The 25998-nt window shown below is 36.5% G+C and overlaps 1 protein-coding gene across 1 annotated transcript in view; it reads left to right on the forward strand.

Annotated features, from left to right (window-relative positions):
- LOC5568052 (calcitonin gene-related peptide type 1 receptor) overlaps window positions 1–25998 on the forward strand; it is a 191613-nt gene that overhangs the window by 118250 nt on the left and 47365 nt on the right. Inside the window, exons 5-6 of the mRNA XM_021852253.1 lie at window positions 2628–2719; window positions 3813–3939. Coding sequence (XP_021707945.1) covers window positions 2628–2719; window positions 3813–3939 — 219 coding nt within the window. The remainder of the gene's footprint in view (window positions 1–2627; window positions 2720–3812; window positions 3940–25998) is intronic.

Consider the following 25998-nt stretch of genomic DNA (forward strand, 5'->3'; position numbering starts at 1 on the left):
ACCGATACTACACACGAAATATAAGACAACGTTATTTTGAACTGCAAGATAACTCCAGCTTGCCAACAACAATCAAGGCAGGCTTCGAGAAAATCGGTAGTTTCCTTTTGGTGTGCACCTTCGATCTTTCCTGACAAACATGAAAAAGGGCCACAGCTTTCTATGCACTAAATATTCATTTTCATTGGAAAAAGTAGAACGATGCGTTTTTCAATGCTTTATGTTCAATCAGATTAAATGGTGCTCACGTGACATTACTTGCGTTATGTGCATGAATTGATTTTCATTCGATTTTTATCACTTTTGAAGAAATACGAAAATGTGTTTTAATCAGTTACGCGCTTTTTTCATGTTAGTCCAATGTTTGAGATCTGGGCTCACAGTGAGAGTTCGTGACAGCGGAATCTCGGCTCACTATGACGTACAGAAATTTTGTATTGGTTTCTCCCTCCCAGGGGTATGCTATACGGGTAATGAAGGATCCGATGCACGGAATGGATTATATTGACGCGTCTTAAGTGTGTCTCGTGCAAAAATTACAACTTCCCGAAGCGGAATGAAAAAAAAGTCAAGCTGGTTAGAATGAATATCATTTTTTGTTTCCGATTATCAAAAAGCGGTTGAGTAGCAACAGGTTAAAAGGAAACTGACTATCTTGCGCAAGCGCATTGCCAATCTTTGTTGTGTTGTCAAGGTGAGGATAAAAACAAATAAAACTCAACGAAGATTCTACCCAGCAAGTATCAATGTAGGCGAGGGTAGATTGAGTATTTTCGTCCCTGGTTCCGACGTCTTTGAGTGAAGGAAACAATATGAACCGTGTTTGGTAATAACCGGAAAAACAACTGAAAACTAATCTGTCTTATTGTATGGGAGATTGTATGTCATTTTCCAGCAGCCTACTTGATGGCAAAACTGGTTGTCAGGGGTCTGTCTTATTGTCGTTCATAGCTCGTTATCTTCCACGAACGATAAATGTCATGCGTGTTGTATTAATGCAGGCGGATAAATGGAATGACATTTTGACTCGTGTGTCAATGATCGTTAAATTTTCCAAAGCCTATAAGAACACTAAGCGGAGAATAAGAACAGTGGAAAAGAAGTTGTTTCTTGTTTAATCTTTCTTAAAAAAAATGATCATCTTGACGCACTTTCTTGTTGTTATTTTTACAAATATGACGCACGTTATGATACAAAAGATATTTATGTGACTATCGTTTAAATTTCTATATAACATTTATTGAAATTCTAACCCAAAAAAAAACTAAAACTACAGTGAAACCTCCATGAGTCGATATTGAAGGGACTATCGACTCATGGAAATATCGAGTCATGGAACAGCAATCCTTTGGAAAGCTGCTTCTAGGGACCATCATAGTAACCATGAAATGTTGTTTTTAGTATGGTTCCATGAGTCGATATCGAGTCATGGAACATCGACTCATGGAGGTATCACTGTATTGATGATTCATTACAAAATCATATTGATTGATATGAGCCTGCTATCAACTTTCATCACAAACCTATAGGAATAAACAATCTTAATGCTCCTCATAGCTCCTAAACATCAATACTGTGCATTTATATGATGAAAATGTGTAGGATAAGTGTACCAGTTTTGGCCACCCTAAAGAAAAATATTGTTTATTTATGAATCAAAAGACCTTTGGTTACTGTCAATACATCAAACGAAAGCTTTCAATCCATGCTCAGCAGGGAAAATATGAAAACTAATCAGAAACTTGTTTTTGTAATAAAAATGGTGGTGGCGAATACTGGACAACTTGCACCAGTATTCGCCACGATTTTAATTTCCGTTCCTGAATTCGCCACTTACGTTGATTTCTTATGGAGGGTGGCGAATCAGGAACAGGTGGCGAAAAATAGGTGCAAAGGAGCAAAACTTTTAAGGAAAATGATTTTTTTCTATATTTTCTGAGAAAATTTTGCGGTTTCCAAGAATGTTTCCGTATCATCATAAAGCAATTTAACGAACACTAAACAATTGTCAACCATATATATAGTAAAACGGTATAAAATCTGGGGTGGCGAATAACTGGTACATGGCGAATACCGGTACACCTTCCCTATCATCCCCACAAAACTGCAACTTTATTTTCAATTTTGTAAAATATTTTTTCTAAGAAAATTATTCTGTTTTTGTCATGGTTCCGTTTTTATCAACTGAAAATTACCGATCATGTTGATAAAATCGGAACATACATGTAACAGTTTTATGTTTTATATAGAATTGAGCCACCCTACGAAGCATTTTGGCAAAATGCGTTGCCTTCCACTAAAACGTACTCATGGAGACGCTTGGTAGTTTACAATATCAATCTTCTAAAAAGCTTGCTATTGAGCTGGCTAAATGAACAATGCTTTAAATGTCATAGGCAATGGAAGAAATATTCAGATTTCGTTGCAACCAAAATTTATTTCACTTAAAAAACAACGTTCTCAAGACTATTTTTTCAATATGTAATATAAGGCAATAAGTGGGTCAATCGTATTACATATTGACAATAACCCACATTCCAAGTACAATTCTCTTGAAACGCATCAATTTGCTTTCCATTTCAATCGTTTCCTTTCTTTTCTCTCATTTTAATGCAAACAAAACGCAGTTCCGGCGGCTGGTTAACGACCTTTACATCGGTGGCTACACAATCTCGCTCGTAACGCTCATCGTGTCGCTGTGTGTTTTCTTTAGCTTTAGGTAAGTTACCGATATTGACATTATTATTGGGATTGTAAAAAGGAGCAGCAGACGGTGTGTACCTCTCACTTGACACAGTTATTACTGAGGGAGGTATATTTGTTCCGAAAATTGCATGGATTATGTGAACTCGAATAGGATTATCGGTCCTTTTTATCGAACGCTTTGCATGCCTCCAGTTCCTCATATTTCGGATTGCGTCGATATAATGGGATAACTAGAGATAGAAACCATATCAAAACAAGTGCAAGTAATTGGGATATTTGATATTTTATTATCGTGCATCGATGGCGGGAGTAAGAGATTGATTGATAAGGGGATAATTGGATACATTTTTTGGAACTAGCCAAGTAATGCAGAAAATATAATTTAATAATATTTATGTTTCTACTTTTTACGAAAAATGGCCATTTATTTTAATTTATCAGATGTACTGCGTACATGCTAAACACGTGTTAGAAAGTGGTAAATTTTAGTTATGATATGAAATTTAACTTAACAAACCACGCTCCATGTTTATGGTATTTCTAATTTAGACGATTATCATAAAGTGCTATATTTTACCAATCAAAATGTGATAATCTTTTATCTCTCACAGCACCTGTTTCCTTCGCCATCGACGCAATCTGTTCCTGTTTGCTCAATCACATTCTTTAGTGATGCAATAAAATAAAAGTCTTGCTTCCATTACAACAACGATTGCAATGGAAGCGCAATGAAACAGAATAACTTTCCGCGGTTTGACTTCCCATAGTGTTTCACATTCGCATTAGGGCGAATGTACCATGAGTGGAGCGCTTAAAATATACTGTAGTAGTGAAATATCGATTTCGAATGCTTCAAATAAATAAAAATCACGATTCATTCAAAATTCCTGTACAAAAATCCTAGCATCATTTAATATTAATTTACATGTCAATTATTATTAATAAATTAAAATTGATTGTACCATTTTTGCATTATACATATAGAAAAATATCACAAAGTCTTTTATTAATGTGAAGCATATCAAAACAAACCACCTCCACTATTGGAGCCACCTCCACAAAGGGAGCGTTTACTCTACTCTATCTTATTGCATCCTTTCCCACAGGACTCTGAAGTGCACTCGCATACGCATCCACATCAACTTGTTCACATCCCTGGCGCTGAGCTGCGCCTTCTGGATCCTGTGGTACAAGTTCGTCGTCGAAGATCCAGATGTAACCAACAGGAACGGGGTAAGTGCCTCAGTCACTCAGTACACCAAATTGCAATTCTAATTGTGCGCATGATGCTGTGAGGAAACTGCGGTGAAAAGGGTTGAACTTTGAAATAGTTGTTATTATGTGGTGTCTGAGATTTAGGATATTTGGGAAGGAACTCTCAGTCTGTGATTTCCAGAATGTCTAGTGAGCATGGCTGATTCGTTCATTACGCTTGCTACACTATAAATGAATTCATAAAATGACATAAAAGAAAACCTTCCAATGGATGTCTATGGAAATGGTCATAAGAACACACTTATATGAAAAAGCAGACTATGTTCCAGTTGAAACATAGAACTACGAAAAATAAGAAGGAGAGAAATTTGTCTATGCACGAAATTGGATGCAGCGCGTGATTTCACTTTCTAAGTAAGTTATTTTAACACGTTAATGATGTCAAGAAATAGTGGATGGTTAATAAAATACGAGGACTTCAAGAGGAAGATCGAGGTCTAACCAAAACCTGCGTTTCTTACAAAACTTAAAAAAATATCTAAATAATAGCTTTCGTGAGAGACAAACGTAGGATACTTATTTTATTATTTACTTGATTTATGAGCAGTTCCTTTATGAATTCTCGGGATACAGCTTTAACTGTGATAGAACGGACAGAAAAGCACAGCACCCTTTTCACCCGACCTGACTCTGGCCACAGGAACATTCCAGATGTCTTTTGACCACTTTTAGAAACCAGATATGTGTACTAGTATATTGACAAAAATAATTGATACCCGTTCAGTATTCGCAGAGCGGTAAGAGTTTTAGTTCCTTCCTTCCTTCTGGCGTTACGTCCTCACTGGGAAAGAGCCTGCTTCTTAGCTTAGTATTCTTATGTGCACTTCCACAGTTATTAACTGAGAGCTTATTATGCCAATGACCATTTTTACATGCGTATATCGTGTGGCAAGTATGAAGATACTCTATGCCCTGTGAAGTCGAAAAAATTTCCAACCCGAAAAGATCCTCGACCGGTGGGATTCGAACTCACGACCCTCAGCTTAGTCTTGCTGAATAACTGCGCGTTTACCGCTACGGCTATCTTGTATTTATGTTTGACAAAATCTTCTAAGATTGATGGTGAAATCGTCGTCGATTTTTTTTTTGATGGATTGTTCCCAAGTAGGGAGGCACGTTTGATGCATTTTGGCTGGGATTACTCTAAAAGCTTCTAGACTCAACTTACCACAATTTGTTTCGTAAACTGGGTCTTCCTTTCAAGTTTCAGACAATTTTACCGAGCAAAACCCCCAAATATTAAAGAAAATCATAGAGGTGCCCAAATGTTTCTTTACTCTTCTAGCACTGCATATTTTTTGTTGGAATTATTTTCAAGATCTTTCATGACAGTTTAGTTTTTCATCAGACTCTTGAAATGATAGATGGTACACTCATGGCTCATATCTTAATAGACCCATACAAGTGATCACAGCAGAACTAATACATTATCTTCGTTGGATAACAGGCGTCATATTTAGATGTGCCTGCCCAGTATATCCGTTAAATAAGCATGAGATTATTATTATTATTGTTTTTTTTATTATGGAGAAATTCAGCTTTAAGCTGGTTCATCCTGAGAACTTAGAAAACATTGATTTTAAAAATGTTCGTTTTAACACTTCAGTCGTCGCGCTGTTGTATTTTGTACAACACTGGTGAAAAAACCTCGCTTCTCGTACACAGCTGCAGCGTGGTGGTTCTGACGGTGGCAAACCGCGTAACGACTGGAAGGTTAAGGGGTCCGATGTCAAAGGAGGTCGCAGCGTTAAAAAGATTGGGAACCACTACTATAAAAGATGGCAAATGCATAAACATTTAATCTATTTTTTGTGAGATAAATACCATAGATATGTAAAACTAGATATATAACAAAAACAAAAATTAATATGTGCTTTGATTTAGCGGCTACGCAGTCTTTGAGGGAATAACATGAGGTTTTTTTTACTTGTCCAACGTTTCGAATGTTTCAGGGGGAAACTAATTTTGTCGTTTATGGTCTTATGTTTTGTCTAACTGTAACTGTCTTGTAAATTGGTTGTTGGTACATGATTTGGATGGTTTCTATTAACTTCTAACGGACTATCAGCAAATTTGCGCAATTTTCCGTATGTGATTTAGAGTCACCACCAAGGCTGGACTTGCCATGTTTTATGGTTCCTCCTAATTGATATTAAGATTTCCTTCTGGTGGTATGACTTTAAGACGCTCGCCGCGAGCTGTTGGAGAAGAAATGAGAAGACGTGATTCGGACCTGGTATCCACGACTTCCTCATCCAGCCCATGAACTGTTTGCCCTTTTCTCACTGTATATATGCTACAAGCGATCAAGGAAGTACGATCGGAATGATGATACAAAGCGAAAGAGAAACGTTGTAACGTCCGCCGTTGCTGGTTCTAGGGATTGCTAGAACATACGAATGAGCGTGGAATGAGTGAAAGATGAAATATTTACAGCTACAGAATGGGTTTATTCGCAAATTTCATAACGTCGAAAATGGACATTTTCGACACCCACCCACCCCCTCGTAAAGCATTTTGTATGAATATTTTTCAAACTTTGTACGAGCTGTAACATCTCACCCATCCCCTTCAGCGTTATGAAATTTGTGGATGGGCCCAATGCACTACAAAGATACATTTACAAAGTACTCTACCTGTGGAAGAGGTCTGGGATTGAACCCATGATCTCCTGATTACCAAGCAAATACCACCAAGCCCCCTTATCTTGAAAATTGAGGTGGTGTTTGACATAATTGTGAAAGCACTACAAATTCCCACTTCGGATGAAAACAGGGAAGAGGGGGCAACTTTGACCCCATGCCCAGGGATGCCAAGTAAATTTTTCAAAAATCTGGAAGATTTTGAAAAATTTGTCTAGAAAAGTCTGGATTGCTTATGTCGTATGTAAAGAACGTTGCACATTATTTACAAATTCATTTTAAATTTTATCTGGATCTTCCAAAATTTCTGTAGAATTGGGCCTGGAAGGTTGGCAACGCTGCCCATGCCTGTGAATTTTCATGTCCTGAGTTTAATCTTTAAGATTTTGACAATCTATTTTCGCACAATTTTAATTTAAACGGTGGTAGCTTATCACTTTACCTTATTTAATTGTTTTTTTTTTGGTAATTTCAAATAAAGTAACGAACAACAAAATTTCAAAAAATGTTGCACTACAAGACTCGGTTGATTATTGTGATTTTGGCAGTAAATGAAAGAGCCTTTGCTTTCATCTATTGAAATATAAGAGATGCCGATCATTCAAGGCTGAGGAATGACTATTGGTAGAGTTTCTCAAATCATGTCCACATTTATTCCCGGTTCCGGAAACCTGGAAGATCCGAAAAGTAAGTTTCCATGGTAATTTTGTATATGTAATTTACATCGGTACTATTCGGTTGATGGATAAGTTACCGGAACACATTCCTTGAAAATTTCGTTCAAGAACGGTCCATGCGGAAGCTGGCCAATCTGGAAATTACTCTGATTTGTGCCCTAATACTTAATGAATGGCGTCCAAATCTTTATGATGTTTGATGTATGGATATATTTTGCCAGAAGGATGAATGGGTGGTTTTGACGCACCGGAATGGCCATCGGGAAACCCGTATTATGGGATCACTAAGTTTCAGCTAAAACTATGCATCTTTTTCTTATGAGGTGTGTATTTGGCATAATGTTGTTGAAGTCATATCCTGCCCATACTCGCAATACAGTCCCATTTCAATTTTCGACACATTCGAGTTAGCTCCATGAATAGTATTTGAGTTAGCTAAATGAATAGTCTCACAGTATGATGTTGGTAGCACTGTCATTAGCAGTTAGCATCATGGTCGAGCGACATTGGATGGGCGTCACACTGGACGCGGCCATTTACTCAGTCAAGCTTCCTCACAAGTGCACCAGCAACGCTCGGAAAAGGTAAGATATCTTGAATCTCTATCAATTTCGAGTGTCGAGTGATTTCCTAATTGTGAATAAATATCGGCGAATCTCCGCGAAGCCATTTCGACTATCTAGATATTTAAACTTTTTCTTCATGGCATTCCGTCCTCATTGGTTTAGTGTCCGGAGGGAGGAACCGGCACATTCAAAACTAATGACTCGATCAGCCGAATTGCAACAGGATCAATTCCAGCGCAACTTCATCGCTCGAAACACTTTACAAGACTGATGTTTCATTCGTCCTTTTCCGTTTGCTTAGTTTTCATTGTTACTGGAGCTATGTGCCCAGCTACTTATTTGATATCTTCTATAGTATCCCTCTTAATCCCTACATTATCCTCCTAATCTACTCTTATATTTGTAAGATTGTTTGATTTATTACCTTTCAATGGAATAATAAATTCAAATTATCTTTCATTCATACCATGTTGTCGTTGAATTCACTCATACTGAAGATAACTTACATATATTTCAAAAATGTAAGGACATTTTGTTTCTACAACATCATCATCATTATCATCATCTTCATCATCATCATCATCGTTTCTCATTCATCATCATTCCTCATTCTTCATCTATAACGCATCACTCTTTATTTTGTTATGTCCCAATGACTGGGTGAGTGATAGCCAATGAACTGGTCCGGTCTATGGTTACTTTCATTCTCTTTTATTTTTCATTCTTACTTAACTCTAGCATTCTACCGAGGTGGTATGCTACAGCCCATTTCGCTGCGTGTGCATTACGGTAGGTTATCGTTCTCGAACGCTGGATGTTTATGCTTACAAAGCATAACACTCATCGTTCGATTCCACGACCTCCTTCATGCCGCACATAGGCGTAAACAGGGGGTGCATCCACCACACGCCCTATCATATTTTATTTAAATTTTTATCTACAGTTAAAAATTTAAATCTATCTGATACAATATGTTTTCCTTCACTCTAAAGGTACAATCCTACAGTAACGTGATGATACACACTAATCCTCGATACCTCGTATCTTGGACTTGACCTTCTCAAGGTTACGCATCCACCACACGTCCTATAAAATTGTCAATCCTCTTCCATAAAAAAAAATGTTTAAAATAATTAATATTTTTATATAAAATGAATAAATGTTCAATCCTATCCAAAAATTTGTTTAAAATGTTTAATCCTATCAAATAAAATGTTTAAAAATGCGTATTCCTATTCAATAAAAAGCTTAATCCTACTCTTATGTACTATGTCTTCTTTATTGTTATTACTGATTTTTACATTTGTACCCATGTCCTCCACTACGTGGTACGGACCATCATATCTCGGGTCTAGTTTTTTCCCTGTCTCATTTTTAATGAGAACAGAATCTCCTTTCCGGTAAGTTGTTTCCTTTGATTTTGTATTTATGCCTACTATCCTTTTTGTCTTTTCCTGAATAAGTCTGTCTCTAACTTCGCTATGACTGATCTGTAATGTTGCTTTTATTCTTTTACAGTAATCTTCAAAATTATACAGAGGCTCAGGGCGGCTGTCCACCAAGTTAGAAGGCATTTTTGAAGGTCTCCCAAAAACTAGGAAGAACGGAGTGTATTTGGTTGCAGAATGTACCGTATTATTATATGCAAATTCATAATACGGCACCCAGTTTGCCCATGAAAAGAGCTTGTTGTCACATTGGACCCTTAGAAAATTCCCAAGGCTTTTATGAGTATTTTCTAATGCTCCAATTGATTGGTGATAATATGCTGTACTGTTCAGCTTTTCAATGTTCAAAAGTTGTGCGACTTTAGTAAACAATTCAGACATGAATTCTGCTCCTCTGTCTGAAGCAATTCTATCTGGCACACCATACTTCAGTATGATACTTTTCATAAAAGCTTCAGCTACAGCTTCCGTTGTCTTGTTCTTAATTGGTGTTGCAGTAATGAACTTTGTCAGTTCGCACTGCGTTGTCAATATATATTCATATCCATCAGAGGGTAAAAGTGGACCCACTAAATCTAAATAAATTTTTTGAAATGCACTTTCAGCTGTAGTGGTTACTATCATCGGTGGTTTCGCAACATTAATTGATTTATATTTTTGGCATTTCTCACAAGATTTTATAAATTTTGCTACATCTTGGTTAATGCCTTTCCAATAATATTTTTGCCTAATGGTGTTAATTGTTCGTTTAATACCTGCATGACCTGCAGTAGGCAATATGTGATAATCGTTCAGGATTAACTTTTTCGTAGTGTCGTCATTGATGATTTTTACTTTATTTGATATTTTTAAAATTGAGGGTACCCTTTTTGCTAAATCATTTTGCATAATATTTTCATAAAATTTGTGCGCACAATCATCGTCTATTTGAATGTATAGTTCTCCGACACCATATTTTTTACATATTGAACCAAGTTCCTCCATTGTTCGTCGTAACGAGACCAAGGTATCTGTTGGTTTAATTATAATTTCTTCTCTTTCAGGAATCCATGTAACGTTATCAGAAAAATTATTTGTTTTTACTTTCAGTTGAACTATTTTTCCACTTGAAGCGTCATGGCCATTGATCACCTCTTTAGTAGAATTAGTATTTTCCTTCTTCGACTGCATTCGGGTCGTTACGAATGCCTCATTGCTGAGTTTTTCTTGCATGTCTCTCAATTCGGTTGTTGAAATACGTGATAGCGCGTCCGCCACAGCGTTTTCACAACCTTTTTTGTAGAAGACGTCAAAGTTGAATTCCTCGAGGGCAAGACGGAATTTTGTCAGCCTACTCGAAGGATCCGTTAATGTGAAAAGGTAAACTAAAGGTCTATGGTCGGTATACAACTCAAATTTTCGTCCATATAAATATACACGAAAATGCTGAATTGCCCAGACTATGGCCAAAAGTTCTTTTTCGATTGTTGAATAATTTTTCTCAGCGCTATTTAAACCTTTGCTGGCATAAGCTATTGGTTTATCATTTTTGTTGCTTAGTACTGCACCGATTCCGTAACCAGATGCGTCAGTGTGTAGTTTAAATGTGTTTTTCTCGCTAAAATCTGGATAATCTAACACGGGGGGTTTGATGAACCGCTCTTTCAATTGTTGAAATGCAGTTTCACATTCTTCACTCCAATTGAATTCTATTCCTTTTCGAGTTAAATAATTTAATGGTAAACACAAACTCGCAAAATTTCGTATATGCTTCCTGTAGTAATTCGCAAAAGCTACAAATCTCTTAACTTCATCAGAGGATGAAGGACTCTTCCAATTTTTAATAGTTTCAATTTTCTGTGGATCAGGTAGTACACCTTCCTTTGAAATAAAATGTCCTAAATATATCAACTCCTGCTTCAAGAAATTACATTTAGCGGGGTTGAGTTTCAAATTGACTTCTCGTAGTCGCTGAAAAACAGAAATCAAATTCTTATTGTGTTCGTCAAATGTTTTCCCAAACACAATAATATCATCGAGGTAAATCAAACATTTAGTCAAATTTAATCCTGACATTGCTACTGTCATTAATCGAGAAAAAGATGATGGGCTTGTTTTCAATCCCATCGGTAACCTGGTCATTTGATACTGACCGGATGGCGTCGCAAACGCTGTAATGGGTCTGTCCTCCGGTTTTAATTCACACTGGTAATAACCTTGTGACAAATCCAAATGAGTAAAATATTGAGAACCTGCGAGGGAATCGATTACTTCCTCTATATTGGGCAATGGAAATTTATCGTCTTGAAGATTTGTATTGACTTTCCTATAGTCAATAACTAATCTCCATTTCTTTGAATCATTGTCTGATTTTTTGGGAACTAGCAACAAGGGGCTGTTCCACTCAGATTTGGTTTCTTCAATGATACCATCTTTAAGCATATTTTCCACCTGTTTGCAGACTTCTTCTTTCTGAGAGAAAGGAAGCCTGTAAGGTTTACTAAATGCTGGTTGGATGTTTGGCTTGACCGTTAATGACGGGCAATAAACATTGGTGGTACCAAGCTTATCGCCTTTTAAACAAAATATATCGGAATATTTCAAGCAAATTTGTTTAATAGCTTTTTCATCACTACCAGATAAGTGATTTAATTTTAATTCTTTCAATAATTTGCTCGCTCGAATTTTGTCGTATTTTTGATCATCCTTTTTCAATTCTATAACATTGTAGTTTTCAGCTAATGCTATCCTTGGTTTCAAATCTTTAATAACAACTGGTTTATTTGAAATATTCACCAATCGCACCGGTATTTTACCATTCACGGGATTTGCTATAGAATTGGCCACAAACACATTTGGCTGAACTTTCTGGTTCAGTACCACACATGTTTCGGCGAATTCTGTTTCTATGTATGTAATATATTCATATCTTGGTGGTATTGTGAAATGTATTTCACCACTCGGAATTGTGAATTCCATCTTCATTTTTGCAAAGTCAATTTTTGCTCCAAATTTTTTCAAAAAGTTTGTACCAATCAAACCAATAACGTTTGCTGGTAATTGCTCCAGTATATGAAATCTAACAGGATACTCTGTCAACTCATGGCCTAAAGATGTATCCACATATCCCAATGTATGTGTTATTCCATTTACTCCTCTGACTTCAATGGTTGATGACTTATTTATTTTACAATTTTTCGGAATATACTCTTTGTCCAGTAGACAACAGGATGCTCCGCTGTCTACTATCAATTCTATACTCCTTCCAAATAATTCAAATTTGGCTCTTAGTGCTTTTTTAACACTGAAATTAGCGAAAAAAATCTATTAAGTTCGCTTCCTCTGCTTGGTTTTGCTCCTGGTTCACAGGTTGACGTTGACGTGGTTGTTCGGGTGCTTGCTCAGCTATATTTGCTGTATGCGCCCTGTGATCGTTCCCGTTGTGGTTAGCTCGAGGTGGTCTATTTCCTCTATGGCCTCTGCCATAATTGTGTGACTGGGGTTGTGAATTCATATTGTCATTCCTAGGGTTGTTGTAATTTGAGTAATTGCCTCTACCTCGGCCATAGCTTCTACCACGAGTATTTTGATACCCACGGTTTCCACCATAACCTCTGCGACCTCTCGCATAGTAGTACGGGCGTTGGTTTGATGTACACCATAATGCCATCATGTTTTCATTCATATTGTCTGTGCTGGGCGTTGCCTGGCACTCTAAGGCATCAGAGATTGCCTTGTTCAAAGTTGTTGGGTTTCGGGCCTTTAGAAAAAATTTAGTTGACGGATCTTTCAATCCATCAATAAATGATTGAACCGCAATAGGTTCTACAATATTTACAGCGGCGGCTTCATGCGCAAATGTGCCCATAGAAACATGAGCTGCTGCCAGTTTGGCCGACAATTTCTCCATTTCAGAACCAAAGTCAGATATTGACTTTTGGCTTTGTTTTAGAGCGCTCATTTCGTTCTGAACCGCTCTTGGTGTTACTCTGATCGCGAATTTGTTTTTCAAAGCCTGTAGGGCATCCGCAACGGTTACAGATCCATCGATCGCACCGTGCGCAGAACCTACTAGCGTAGTCTTTAGAAATTTTATTATTTTGTCTTCTGGCACCCCTTCAGAGTAGTCCTGGAAGAGCTCAACTCCTTCGATGTAACTAGTTAGCTTAGCTACTGTTCCATCGAACGGCTGAATTACCTTCAGGCCTAAACTGAGATCAAGTTTCGTGGCCATGTTTTCAAACTCTTCTTCAAACTCTGTTTCTGAGCCTTCTGTAGAATCTTTACAATTATTGTTATCTAATGATTCCTGTTCTAACTCTAGAGTGAATAAATTTCCCAGTATCGATTCTTCCAAAGGTGACTTTAAAAGATTTAGACAATCGTAAATAACTGCTCTTAGCCTTTTATACCTGGCAAACAAATGTTGCCTAGTTACATAGTCAATTGAGCTGCTCTTTACTATTGCTTTTAAATCTTCTTTAAGAGCTATCAATGTATGCACCTTTTTGTCTCGTGTCTCTACTTTAAATGTATTATATTTTTTCAAGCTTTGATGCAGTTTGAAAATAGCATCTTCGATGCTGAAAAATTTATCCATTCCATTTTTTTTTTTTTTTTTTTTTTATTTTTGCTTTACATCTACTTTTCACTCACCACTGTGCCATTTGTTCGTCCATGTTCGTCCATGAATACATGTACCCATTCGTACTTTTTACCTAAAATTGTAATTTTCTATCAGTATCTTATCCTATATGTGGTTCATTCATTAGCTACTTCCCTTATAAATCCATTTGTCGATATGCCTCCATCGCCATGGATAATTCACCGTAGTTCCACTGAAGGTTTTGTACGTCCACTGGTCCACATTCGATGGCTGCTACTGCTGCCACGCGATGAACTGCTTCAATGATGGCCTTCTTGGATTCAAATTCCTCTATGGTGATTAACAATCTTTTCCTAGCGGGGCGTTCCCAATGCATCAATTCTCGCTCGAAAAATTGGTAGCACTGTCTCAGCTTTTCTTCATTTAGTGTTCCTCGATCTCCCATCATGTATGATTGTTCTTAAAATTCGTTGATCACTTGTTAATTTGTATACCGTGGTCACTAGCATTTGCTTCTCTGTGCACTTTTCCAATTTAACGACTTAGTTCATAGTCTTTTCGTTCACTTTTTGGCACTAATTTTCTTCGCGCCGAATGTGAATGTGAATCATTAGGCAGGCAAATTTGCCAACCGTGCGGTGCGCTCCGCAACACGCTCCGTTTGCTGCCGGTGACACTTCATCAGACTTTTTACGAGTAGATATCCCACGGCTACTCCGGCCATAAGACATAGCGCTACGGTCTGTGCTGTGTGATGACTTTCTGTTGTAGTCACTGCGGCTGGGGCGACGATTTCGTCCGCCGAAAACCAACCCATTTTGCTGCACTTTTCCGATCACTATATCAATTAATTAACTTGCACTTATTGATTCGTTGGTGTAGTTGCGGGGTTAATCACATAATTAACTTGCACTGATTGATTCGTTTGGTGTAGTCACTGGCAAAGGATCGCCATGTTATGTCCCAATGACTGGGTGAGTGATAGCCAATGAACTGGTCCGGTCTATGGTTACTTTCATTCTCTTTTATTTTTCATTCTTACTTAACTCTAGCATTCTACCGAGGTGGTATGCTACAGCCCATTTCGCTGCGTGTGCATTACGGTAGGTTATCGTTCTCGAACGCTGGATGTTTATGCTTACAAAGCATAACACTCATCGTTCGATTCCACGACCTCCTTCATGCCGCACATAGGCGTAAACAGGGGGTGCATCCACCACAATTTACTCATCACTCATCACTCCCCATTCCTCATTCCTCACTCCTATCCTCACTCCTCATTTCTCTCTCCTCACTGCTCATTCCTCATCATCATTTCTCATTCCACACTTCCCATTTCTCATTCCTTATTAATTATTCCTAACTCATTACACCCCATTCTTCATTTTTCACTCTTAATTCTTCATTCCTCACTTTCCTTTCTTCACCTTACTCCTCATTCCTCACTACACATTCCTCAATAGTCACACCTCATTCCTCATTCCTCATTCCTCGTCCTTTACTCTTCACTGCTCACTCTTCATTTCTCAATACTCATTCCCCATTTTTTACTTCTCACTCCTTATTTTTCACACTTCATTCTTCATTCGTCAATTCTCATCCTTCATGCCTTACTCCTCAATCCTTACTCGACATTTCTCATTCTTCAATCCTCACTTTTCACTGCTTAATACTTATTCCTCTACTTCAATCATTGCTTATTCCTCACTCATCATTCCCCATTCTTCATTCCTCACTCTTCACCTAACTCCTCATTCCTCACCCCTCATTTGACACTCCTCATTGCCTATTCCTAACTCCTCACTTGTCACTCTTCATTCCACACTTCTCACTTATAATGCCCTTATGAGCAATGAGATTCTCATTCCTTACTTCTCACTCCTCATTCCTCATTTCTCATAATTTACTTCTCCATCCTTCTGACTTTAAATATTCTAAAGTACCCCTCTCAATCCCTATAATTGGGACAGCGCTTGCTTGTCAACTTAGCGTTCTTATGAGCGCTTCCACAGTTATTAACTGAGAGTTTTCTTTGCCAAAGTTGCCATTTTCGTTTTCGTATATCGTGTGGCAGGTACGATGAAACTCTATGCCCAGGGAAGACAAGGAAATTTCCATTACGACCGACCGGGAATCGAACCCAGACACTTTGAGCATGGCTTTGCTTTGTCATAGCGGACTCTAACCACTCAGCTAAAAAAAAGCCCCACCAGAGCTAGGCATGTAACGGCTCATTCTTCTTGATTGTGAAACTGTGACTGTGACTCTTCTAGTTTAACTATAGATTAATGATCACTTTGGTTACTTTTGACCACCGAAGTAACCCAGGAATAATCACTGGAAATACCCGTTTTTGACAATAGGGTCCTAAATCCCTGTCTCAATTTTAGTGCCAAACGCTTAAGTTTAGGCCAATAACACATGTTTACTCAATTTGCTAATGTTTTCCGTTGGTTTGAGTCCAAAAAACATTTTTTTAGATTTTGTCACACTCCTTGGCTTAAACTCAAATTTTGGGTGTATTTTGTTTTCCGTGTCCCTTCCGAAATGTCAGATAGGAACAACCCCAGTGGTAAAACTAAAACCCCTGTGGTGTTTTTGTCGACTAAGCGAACGTCAAACATGATCTTAACTTGACACTCATTTATGGACCCAATTTTTAAATTAAAGTTTAAACATGATATAGCCGTTATTTCAGCGGGAAATTTTGCTAAAGTAGTTGCAGTAAAATGCTCTTTCGTGTTATTGAATAAAAACAAGATTTCATTAAAAATTTTAGGACCCAATTCAGTTTTGTACCAAAACTAGTCATTCCACGGCTCATTCTTCCTGATTTTGTGAGCTTGTGATCTATATCATAGGGTGCAGAGCTACTTAGGCACTTCCACGATTCACTTTGGCATGAGGGTTTTTTGTCGGACAAATTGTCTGAAACCTTACAATGACAAGAACTTTAGTACGACACATATTTTGACCAAATATGAAGTCTGTAGCTTTCAACAAACCCCAACAAGAAAAATGTTAAAATAATTCCATTGGCTATATTTTTCGATTTTATACGAATATTCATTCCTTCCTATGCAGCTATTGGTACATCGACCCTACTAAAAAGAAATCCTCCATTTTGAAAGACAGAGTTCTAAACTTGTCCACTTATAACACAGTTCTGATTTGCAACAACGCACCTTATCACTGAGTCTTCTGAGTTCATCATCCATAGTTTTCAATTATTCACCAAACATCAAAGAAGCGGCAACCCAAATTTAAATCGTACCGAAAATATGGGTAATTTGCAGCTCCTTTCTCGAGAGCTACACTATTTCGAATGGAATTTACACCCGTGTTAATAAACTCCGAGCCGCTCTGGACGAAAAACGTGGAAGTCGCCCGGCCAGAATTGCTTCTACTCAGCTTGGTGGCTTGACCTCGTGAATAAGTAATTATTTTCATCTTTTTTTTTGTTACCCTACTTCGGCGACCCAGATGGATGACTTTCAAGCAGAACCGTAACCAAATATGTTGCTTTTTTCCTGGTGCGATGCTGAAATAAGATGGAAAAGTGGTTTAAGAAAGCTATTGTATTTCTTAGCAGCTATACCGGATTGTGATTTGGTTCCGTAGAAAATACTTTCATCGTCTGCATTGTGGTATTCAGTTTCCGGTTTCATGCTAGGAATTTAAATCAAAGTACAAAAAGGATTATTGATGGTGAATTTTCTTCCAGGTATGTCGCCTACACTACCTAGCAAATCCAGACAGGTTCGGAGTGTTCCAATCGAATGCATATTATTTTCCAATTTTATTCCTACAGTACTGGACAGAAAAGTTCAAAGATTATTTATTAAATACACTGCATTTTAAGCTTATCAAAATGTAAGTTATTTTCAAGCTTTCAGGTTCCAAAATTTTAGGTTAATCGTAACACTAGAAGCCAAGAACAGCCAATGTGTACTTTATTCTTACAAGTACTTTACATAATTCACTTAAGTCTGCGTCCATTTATTACGTAACGCTAAAATTTGAAATTTTCAACCCCCTCCCCACCCCCCACTCCGTAACGCTTTTTGTATGAAAAATTTCAAATTTTTGTATGAGCCGTAACGGTTGAGCCTACTCTCCCCCTCCCCCTAGAGCGTTACGTAATTTGTGGATGCCGCCTAAGATAAATACTCTTTCTCATAACTATTATGCGAATAGAAAGCTATCACCAACTGTAATTAAATTTGAGTAATTGCACCACCTTCTTTCTTGATTCATGTCATGGAGGGCTTCGTCGGAAAAAATTAAACTGCCAGAACCAGTACGTTGAAGCTGTATATGTACAGGAAGCGAAGTTTCTCTACCAGTGATATACAGAATTCAACCTTTGAAAAGTTAAGAAGCGCTGTAGCTATAAGAGCCTAGCGATCTTTCAAGAGTCTGATCGATTTCATTATTCCTCCATGAATTATTAAATCAGATGTGCCCAGAATTTGAATACGTTTCGCTTATGCAACCTTTTTAATTTCAAATATTTATGGGTTTGAGTAAAAAGTCAAATTCGTATTTACATCATAATGAACGTGAATTCCACTTATGGAAGGTGTGAGGCTCAAAGCCATGCGTAAACATGTTTTCATCTTCTAAAGATCCTTTTGCTGTTATTTGGCGAAGGGAGGTTACTACAGCGGAGGCAAAAAGTACGGTAACATACTGTGTTGGCTACCAGGGTGTAAAATTGTTCCATTAGAGTGCGTCTTTTGCTCACAGGAACCTGCATCGGGAGTATTTGTTGACTCAAGCTGATTTTCAATCAATTTTTCCAATAATAAATAAGGCATCGGCACAAGGTTGAGTGCTGCATATTGAAAACATCATATGGAACAGGCAGGGAATGCTTTTGATGATACTTTTCCTTCGGAGCCTAACAGAATCACCCGGAAACAAATATCTTGGCAAATTCTCTTCAGTACATTCACAGGATGTCCCTGGGTTGTCATCAGTTTTCATTCAAATGCTTTTTTAATTTCCCTTATAAGTATCATTTCAAGCATTACATGAATTTCGTACATCCAGGTGTTCTGTGTTAGGCTGTACTACCGTCTTAATTTGGTAAAACTAAATTAAGCTATTAATAACAATCAGTTAATAAAATGTTACATTTCATTTGCCGTTGCTTTTCAGAATTTTTACAGGTAAAATGAATCCATCTTTTGGTTTGTGTGGGAATATTATAAGTTTAGTTTTGGAAGCTTTAGGAAAAATCTTCAATTTTTGTATGCTTGAACGAAAAATATATATTTAAGGCTCTGAGTTCTGATAATTAACCTGAAGTGTACGATTTGACAGATAACTTTGGATTATTCTAACAATATATGTTGAAAAATTAAAGTTTTAAATTTCACAATCAGGCCTTCATGCTAAAAACTTTTGAATGCTTATCCAATGTCTAAAAGAGCAAGATCAGTAGAAAAGCCTTCAGATTTATTGGAATGAATCAAATTTGTTATACGTAAAAGTTGATGATTGGCCGAATGTCCATGTTGGAATCCGAATAGTTCATTGACAAAAGTGAATTTTCGTTTCTGCAGACCATCATTCTGTTCAAAATCGCCTTTACAAAACCTTCACTGCTAGAGGAAAGCAAGCTGATTTGACGATAGCTAGACATTTCTGCAGGATTTTGTACGATTTTAAAATTGGTACAACCTCGGCATTCTTCTATTTGTCAGGGAAACATACTAACTGAAAACATTTGTTAAATAGATCAACCAAAAATGATAAGCTACTCTTTACAAGTTTCTTGATGAGAGTGTTAACAATTCCATCATCGCCAGGGGCTTCAATATTTTTTATTTTCGCTATTTTTATTTCGTAATTGAGTAAAAAGTTTTTTTCTTTCTTTTTGCAGATCCTGAAACAATCTGATCTACGACTATATTTACTGGGATAGAGCCTGTTTCTTAGTTTAATGTTCAATGAGCACTTTCATAATTATTAGCTGAGAGCTTTCTTTGCCCAAGTTTTTAATTTTGCATTCGTATATCGTGCAGCAAGTAGTTACAATAGTACTCTATGCCCAGAGAAGTCAAGAAAATATCTATCACAAAAAGTCCTGTACTGACTGGGAATCGAAACCAGATTCCTTTATCATGTCTTTGCTTTGTTGTCGCGGACGTTTCCACTAGGCTAAGGAAGACCCTTATAGCTAATATAATTTTTCTTGCGGTCAAACAAAAAAAAAAAGAAATCACTGTTTCAAACAAGGATCGAAAAGGGATCTGTAGGTTTGAAAAATAGCACTGTAAACTAATGTTTTTGTAAAACTGAGAAGTACTGTTTAACTTAAGAAACAACTTTGTCGAATCCTCTAGTCTGCTAATATTACACAGTTCAACATTTGCAAGGTCATCGAATATAAACAAGATTCTGACAAAGCAGACCCATACTAGCAAAACTCTATTTCGCGTTTGAAAGATTTGTTGGAAGTTTAGAATTACACCCTTCTCAATTTTTCAGCCTGATTTTTCTTCAATACGTCTATATTATATAAATTATCGCGAATATCTCAGCACAACCTTTGGATAAATGTTCTACACACAGAAACACAACTTTTGTAAACATGACGGGCGATAATTGAGAATAATTATTCCTCGTGTTTTGGTCCGAAAACTCCGAAAAATAAATCAGTTTTTCACATATCTTAGTCATAATTTCTATATCGTGGTGATATTCTTTTTGTTGGTAATATATTAAGGCAACATTTTCATAAAATTGGCAGTTCTTCACATGTTTTGGTCATAATTCATAAACCGTTTAGATTTTAGCATGATTGTCTTCCACGAAACGATTCTACTAACCAACGCAAGCAACTTTGCTGGACATTCCAATAGACTACGAACGATCCTTCTTCTGATTTTGGTAATATTAGCACTTCAGTGCTCATGCTGTTGTATTTTGTACTCAAACAGGTTTTTTCTGTCGGGATTTAAATCACAGCGAACATGAAAAATACTCCAATCCTGTATAATTCTTAGAATGAAACCAACAACAAGATTAGTGTTTTCTAACTAAATTTCAAAAGCGCTAAAAATGCCCTTATAGAAATATTGTCTTCTTCATATAACGCTGAACAGTCACAGAGCAAATGTTGTGAAGTCTCTATTTCATAGTCGCAAAACAGACAGACACCAGTTTGACATCGATTGATTTTATTCAAATGATATCATGTCGGGCAATGTCCTGTGAGAAGCCCAATAAGTATGCTTAAAGATTTTTTGTTTGAACTTAAAAGTTTTTCCGTAACGTTTTTATTTGGAGTTACAAACAGTTTTGATTACCTTAAGGTTTCTGTTGTAATCCAGTTTTACTATATCGTTTGATCCTTCCATTGTTTCAATTCCATTTGTATTGAACATTTGGATACACCGCAGAAAGGCTCTGGTCCTATGAACTGGACACTTGACCCTTTCCTTGTAAGTAAATCAAATTTTTCACTACCTTCAATTCCACAATGACCTGGTACCCAGTATAAATAAACCTGGTTCTTAACGGCCAGTTGCTTTAACAGTGTTATGCACTCCCATACCAGTTTTGATTGGTTTGTGAATAATTTTAAAGCTTTCAACGCCACTTGGCTACCTGAAAATGTGCAAATCCGTGCATGCCTGTATATCTTTCGCAGACACAAAGATGTACATTCTAGAATGACATAAATTTCTGCAAGGAAAGCAGTGGTCCATCTTTCCATTGGTATTGAAACAACACAAACAGGTTGAAAACTTTCGCTCTTAAAACACGGCCATTGGCGTAGGAACAGGGGGGGGGCTGGCCCCCTCCAGAATCATCCAGCCCCCCCCCCCCCCCCCCCCAGAATTTTTGATGATAATAAAAAAAATGAAAACAATTTAACTTTGAAGCAAAATCTTCTGAACCAATTTACATGATTCTTCTTCTTCTTCTTTCTGGCGTTACGTCCCCACTGGGACAGAGCCTGCTTCTCAGCGTAGTGTTCATATGAGCACTTCCACAGTTATTAACTGAGAGCTTTCTTTGCCGATTGACCATTTTTGCATGTGTATATCGTGTGGCAGGTAGGAAGATACTCTATGCCCTGGGAAGTCGAGAAAATTTCCAGCCCGAAAAGATCCTCGACCGGTGGGATTCGAACCCACGACCCTCAGTTTGGTCTTACTGAATAGCTGCGCGTTTACCGCTACGGCTATCTGGGCCCCTAACACAATTTACATGATAACAAAGACAAAAATCGTTTCTGTAGTTTCGTTATTTCATGTTGTACTACTACTATAGAGAGAAAACCTTGCTTGTCTTACACAGCATCAACCGCCACGGTTCTGATTTCGGTGAATCTTGCGACAACCGAAAGATACCGTCTGGCTGTCGATCGATTTGTTACTATTAGAACTAGTTTCTTGTTGTATGCGATTAGCGCAATTTTTCAACATTCTTGTTGCAAAAAATCACGTGGTACAAAAAATCGTCAATATCCTGGAAATTTGATTCCCAAAATTCTTTTTTTTTTATAATTCAAATAATGCTGTTTCAGCATTAAGCAGTATATTCACTGCATTATGATTTATCATGTTGTTTAAGATACCCTGCTCGAGGTATTCGGTAATTATAATTTCCCTTACGAGAATTCACAAAAAAATACATTATATTTAACTCGTATAACGCCCGAAAAAAAAAAATTAAAACATGAACAAAATTACTAAAAGAATTTCTCAGACAATACATAGCGGGAATTTATGTCGAAAAATAAGGCTATACTTTCAAGGAATTTCGGCATGGCCAAGTTTTCTTCAGATGATTGGCAGAAATCTGGAAAAATGTAATGACATCGACCATTGTATATTATTTCAGCAATAAACACTCTCTTTGATTTTGAATCAATTGTTTGAGTATTTTCACATGAATAAAATTATTGCTTAAACTTCTTGAAGAATATAACTTATTACTAGATTAATATCCAACAGGTATACTACATTTTTTTCAAAAAATCTTTTAGATATTCTTCATAGAATTTCAGTATAATAAAATTCCTCAAGAAATATCGAAGAGTGGCTTCATAATTTTGGCAAATCTCATGGAAATTAGTCAAATCATATTTTTGGACTTGTTCATACTTTCAAAGCGAAATCCTCCTGGTGGACATCCATTCCTTCTAAGTTTTTTTTTTAGCTAATTGATTCCGGAATATGTTCCCGGATTTGCCTAAAAATGTTACTTAATCTTTCAAGAGTTCAGTTTTCTCTCGCAATTTCTCTAAGAAATAATTCATTCTGTCTAACCTTATACGAAATATCTGCAAGTTCTACTAGAAATTCTTCTGTGATTCTTTTCTTTTGCTTCTGAAATTATTATAGCAGAAAATGAATTTGTAGAGAAACATGTAGCAAAATATCTAGAAGGGTGAAATAATTTATGATATTAAAAAAATGTGTTGGGCTTCTTTGAAACACTTTTTTAGAAATAATTTTGCTAACTATTTGTAGAATCTATATTCTTGGTTTGAATTTTTGTGCGATACGGGTGCGGAATTTCTAGAGGCTTTCTGGCAGAATTCTAGAAAAAACTATAAGACAAGGAACGGTAGATGTCAAAGATTATTTCTAAAGAAGATTTTGATGGAACTTCTTGAGAAATTTGTTTTATTTGTAAATTCATTAGAGAAGTTTTGAATCTCCTGCAAATACCCTTATCTTTCATTGTATTATCTGCTACAACATTTCGTGGTTTCTCCTTCCTCAAAGCGTCATGAGGAACTTCGTAAAAAAATCTTTCCAACATTTTGAAGAATCTAAAAAATATGTAAATGAGGAGTAGGAGTTTTGAAAAATTGCAGAATTCTTATAACCATACGATTTCCGAAATTGATGGTAGGAAAAAAAAACGTTCTACATTAATACGTTCACAGAATCATGAAACTTCGGAGTTCATACAAAATATTATCCATGATTTTAGTTACAAATACTTCCAGTAGAAATTCCAGTAAGAAATTCCTGAACAAATAATTAGGCAAAATATTGAGTATATTCGCGGAACAGTTAAACGTATTCCGCTAGGATCTTTATAGGAATGTTAGAATTCTTTAAATATTTCTTAGTTAGGCATTTTTGAAAATATAAAAAATATATGTTCGAGAGAGTTTTGAAGAATTGCGGGATGTTGCTCTTGGATTTTAAAGAAATAAACAAAATCATCTAAGGTACCGTGGGGCAAGTGGGTAAATAGGGTAAGTGAAAATAATTGGTATATTTAACTGAATATGTGAATGAACGTTTTAAACTCATGCGTAAGGCCATTCAGAACATTACGATAGTTAAAAAATTCCTGAAATTTTTCAACCATTATTGCATAATAGAGCGAAAGATTTTTGACCTGTCAACTGTTACTTCGTAACAAGTTGGCGGCGTGCAATCTTATTTTAATATTTTCAGTGGAAAAAAGATGCGGAAAATAATTTTCTGTACCGCTTCTAAGTTGTTCTCTCTGATAGTTTCAAACTGAAATTAAAAAAAAAATTCATAATTAATTCGACGTGGGCCTAAAAATAGCTTAATTGAAACACCGTCAATTTCCTAATCACGTGGGGCAAGTGAAAAGTTTCTCATTAGAGATTGAGTTTGTGTTTTCTCTTTAGGTGTGCAATTATCATAGAAACACAGAACGTGCTGATATTTCAAGAATCACTATACTCAAAACGTTAAAAGCTATTAGGAATCATGGAACTTCTTTAAAAGAGGTTGCCAAACATTACGATATTAATGTGTCTTGATCGGACAGCCAATGCAAACGAAGACGTTGATTGAAAAGTTCCAATGTAAGAGAACGCACGGAAATCTCATGGAATGTCTATGTAAAGCTAGTTTTAAATATATATATTTAATATATTTAATAATTATATAAAAACGGGGTATAGGTCTATCCACACAAAAATGATTCTATATGATTTGTTGAAGGATTCCGTTCCAAGAAATGATTTCTCCTGAAGCGTCCGACGTCATATCCCACTTTCTTAAAAGCATATAACGAGCGGTGGAAATTCAACAGAGCAGAAATGCAATTGCTGTCCCCTGATGTAAGAACTAACATTGTAAATGTTGTAGTTAAAATGTTGTAGAATCATTTAAACAAACATAACTGAACAGAAGAAAATTGAAGTGACAAGAATAAAGTTTTCTATGTTTACATATTACTTATGTTGTTGTTCATTGGGTTGCCTTAACAAATGTTAAAGTTAATAGAAATCGAGAATACAACTGTTAGTTTTTTAATTTACTGTTCAAAACGACAAAATTTTCACTTGCCTCACTTGTGGGGTAAGTGAAAAGTAGAGAGACATTTTTAAAAAACTTTTTCTGTATTTTTTTCTTCAATTTCAATTCGTGGAAGAATCACAAAAGAAATTCCTTGTGGTTTTTTTTTTTTGCTAGAATTCTTGGAGAATTTTCGACTGGATTACACAAACATTTAATCTTTTTCGTAGCGCAAATTGAAATTTACAAATACACTGATGTGTCGCAAATAGAGTTAAAATAACTAATAAATGAAATCAATACAAGTCTGTTAAAACCACGGAGTTTTTGAAAATCTTGATTATTGTGCCCGACATTACTTCTGTAAAAAAAAGTATTTGCTGGGCTCCCCTAGGCCCTCTCCAGGAAAAAATCCTAGCTACGCCAATGAACACGGCAGCAGCGCGTAGCTTAAGAATCACGTGACAAGGAGAGGATTAATTCATTTTTCGTCTAATTAATGCATTTCAATGCAATAGACTCGACCACAATAGTTATCGAGCAGCTTATCTATTAATAGAATCTTTGATTGTATTGATCAAATTTGGTTGTGATTTTTCCCTGACCACGAGTTGTATAAGGTACCATGGAATAAGTGGATACATGAAAATCAATAGTGCAACATAAATGGTCAAAGAAGCTGTTTAACATCAAATTACTTCAATCCAGCTATGTGAGCTATAATTTATAGAGTGTTTCGCGGAGGCTGTGCATTGGTTGGATAATTATTGATTATTGAATAGTTACTATAAACTATAATATATGCAATTGATCCACCTACCCAACTGCACTATGGTCCATT

Source organism: Aedes aegypti, chromosome 3 (assembly GCF_002204515.2).
Source record: "Aedes aegypti strain LVP_AGWG chromosome 3, AaegL5.0 Primary Assembly, whole genome shotgun sequence".
NCBI classification, from domain to species: domain Eukaryota; kingdom Metazoa; phylum Arthropoda; class Insecta; order Diptera; family Culicidae; genus Aedes; species Aedes aegypti.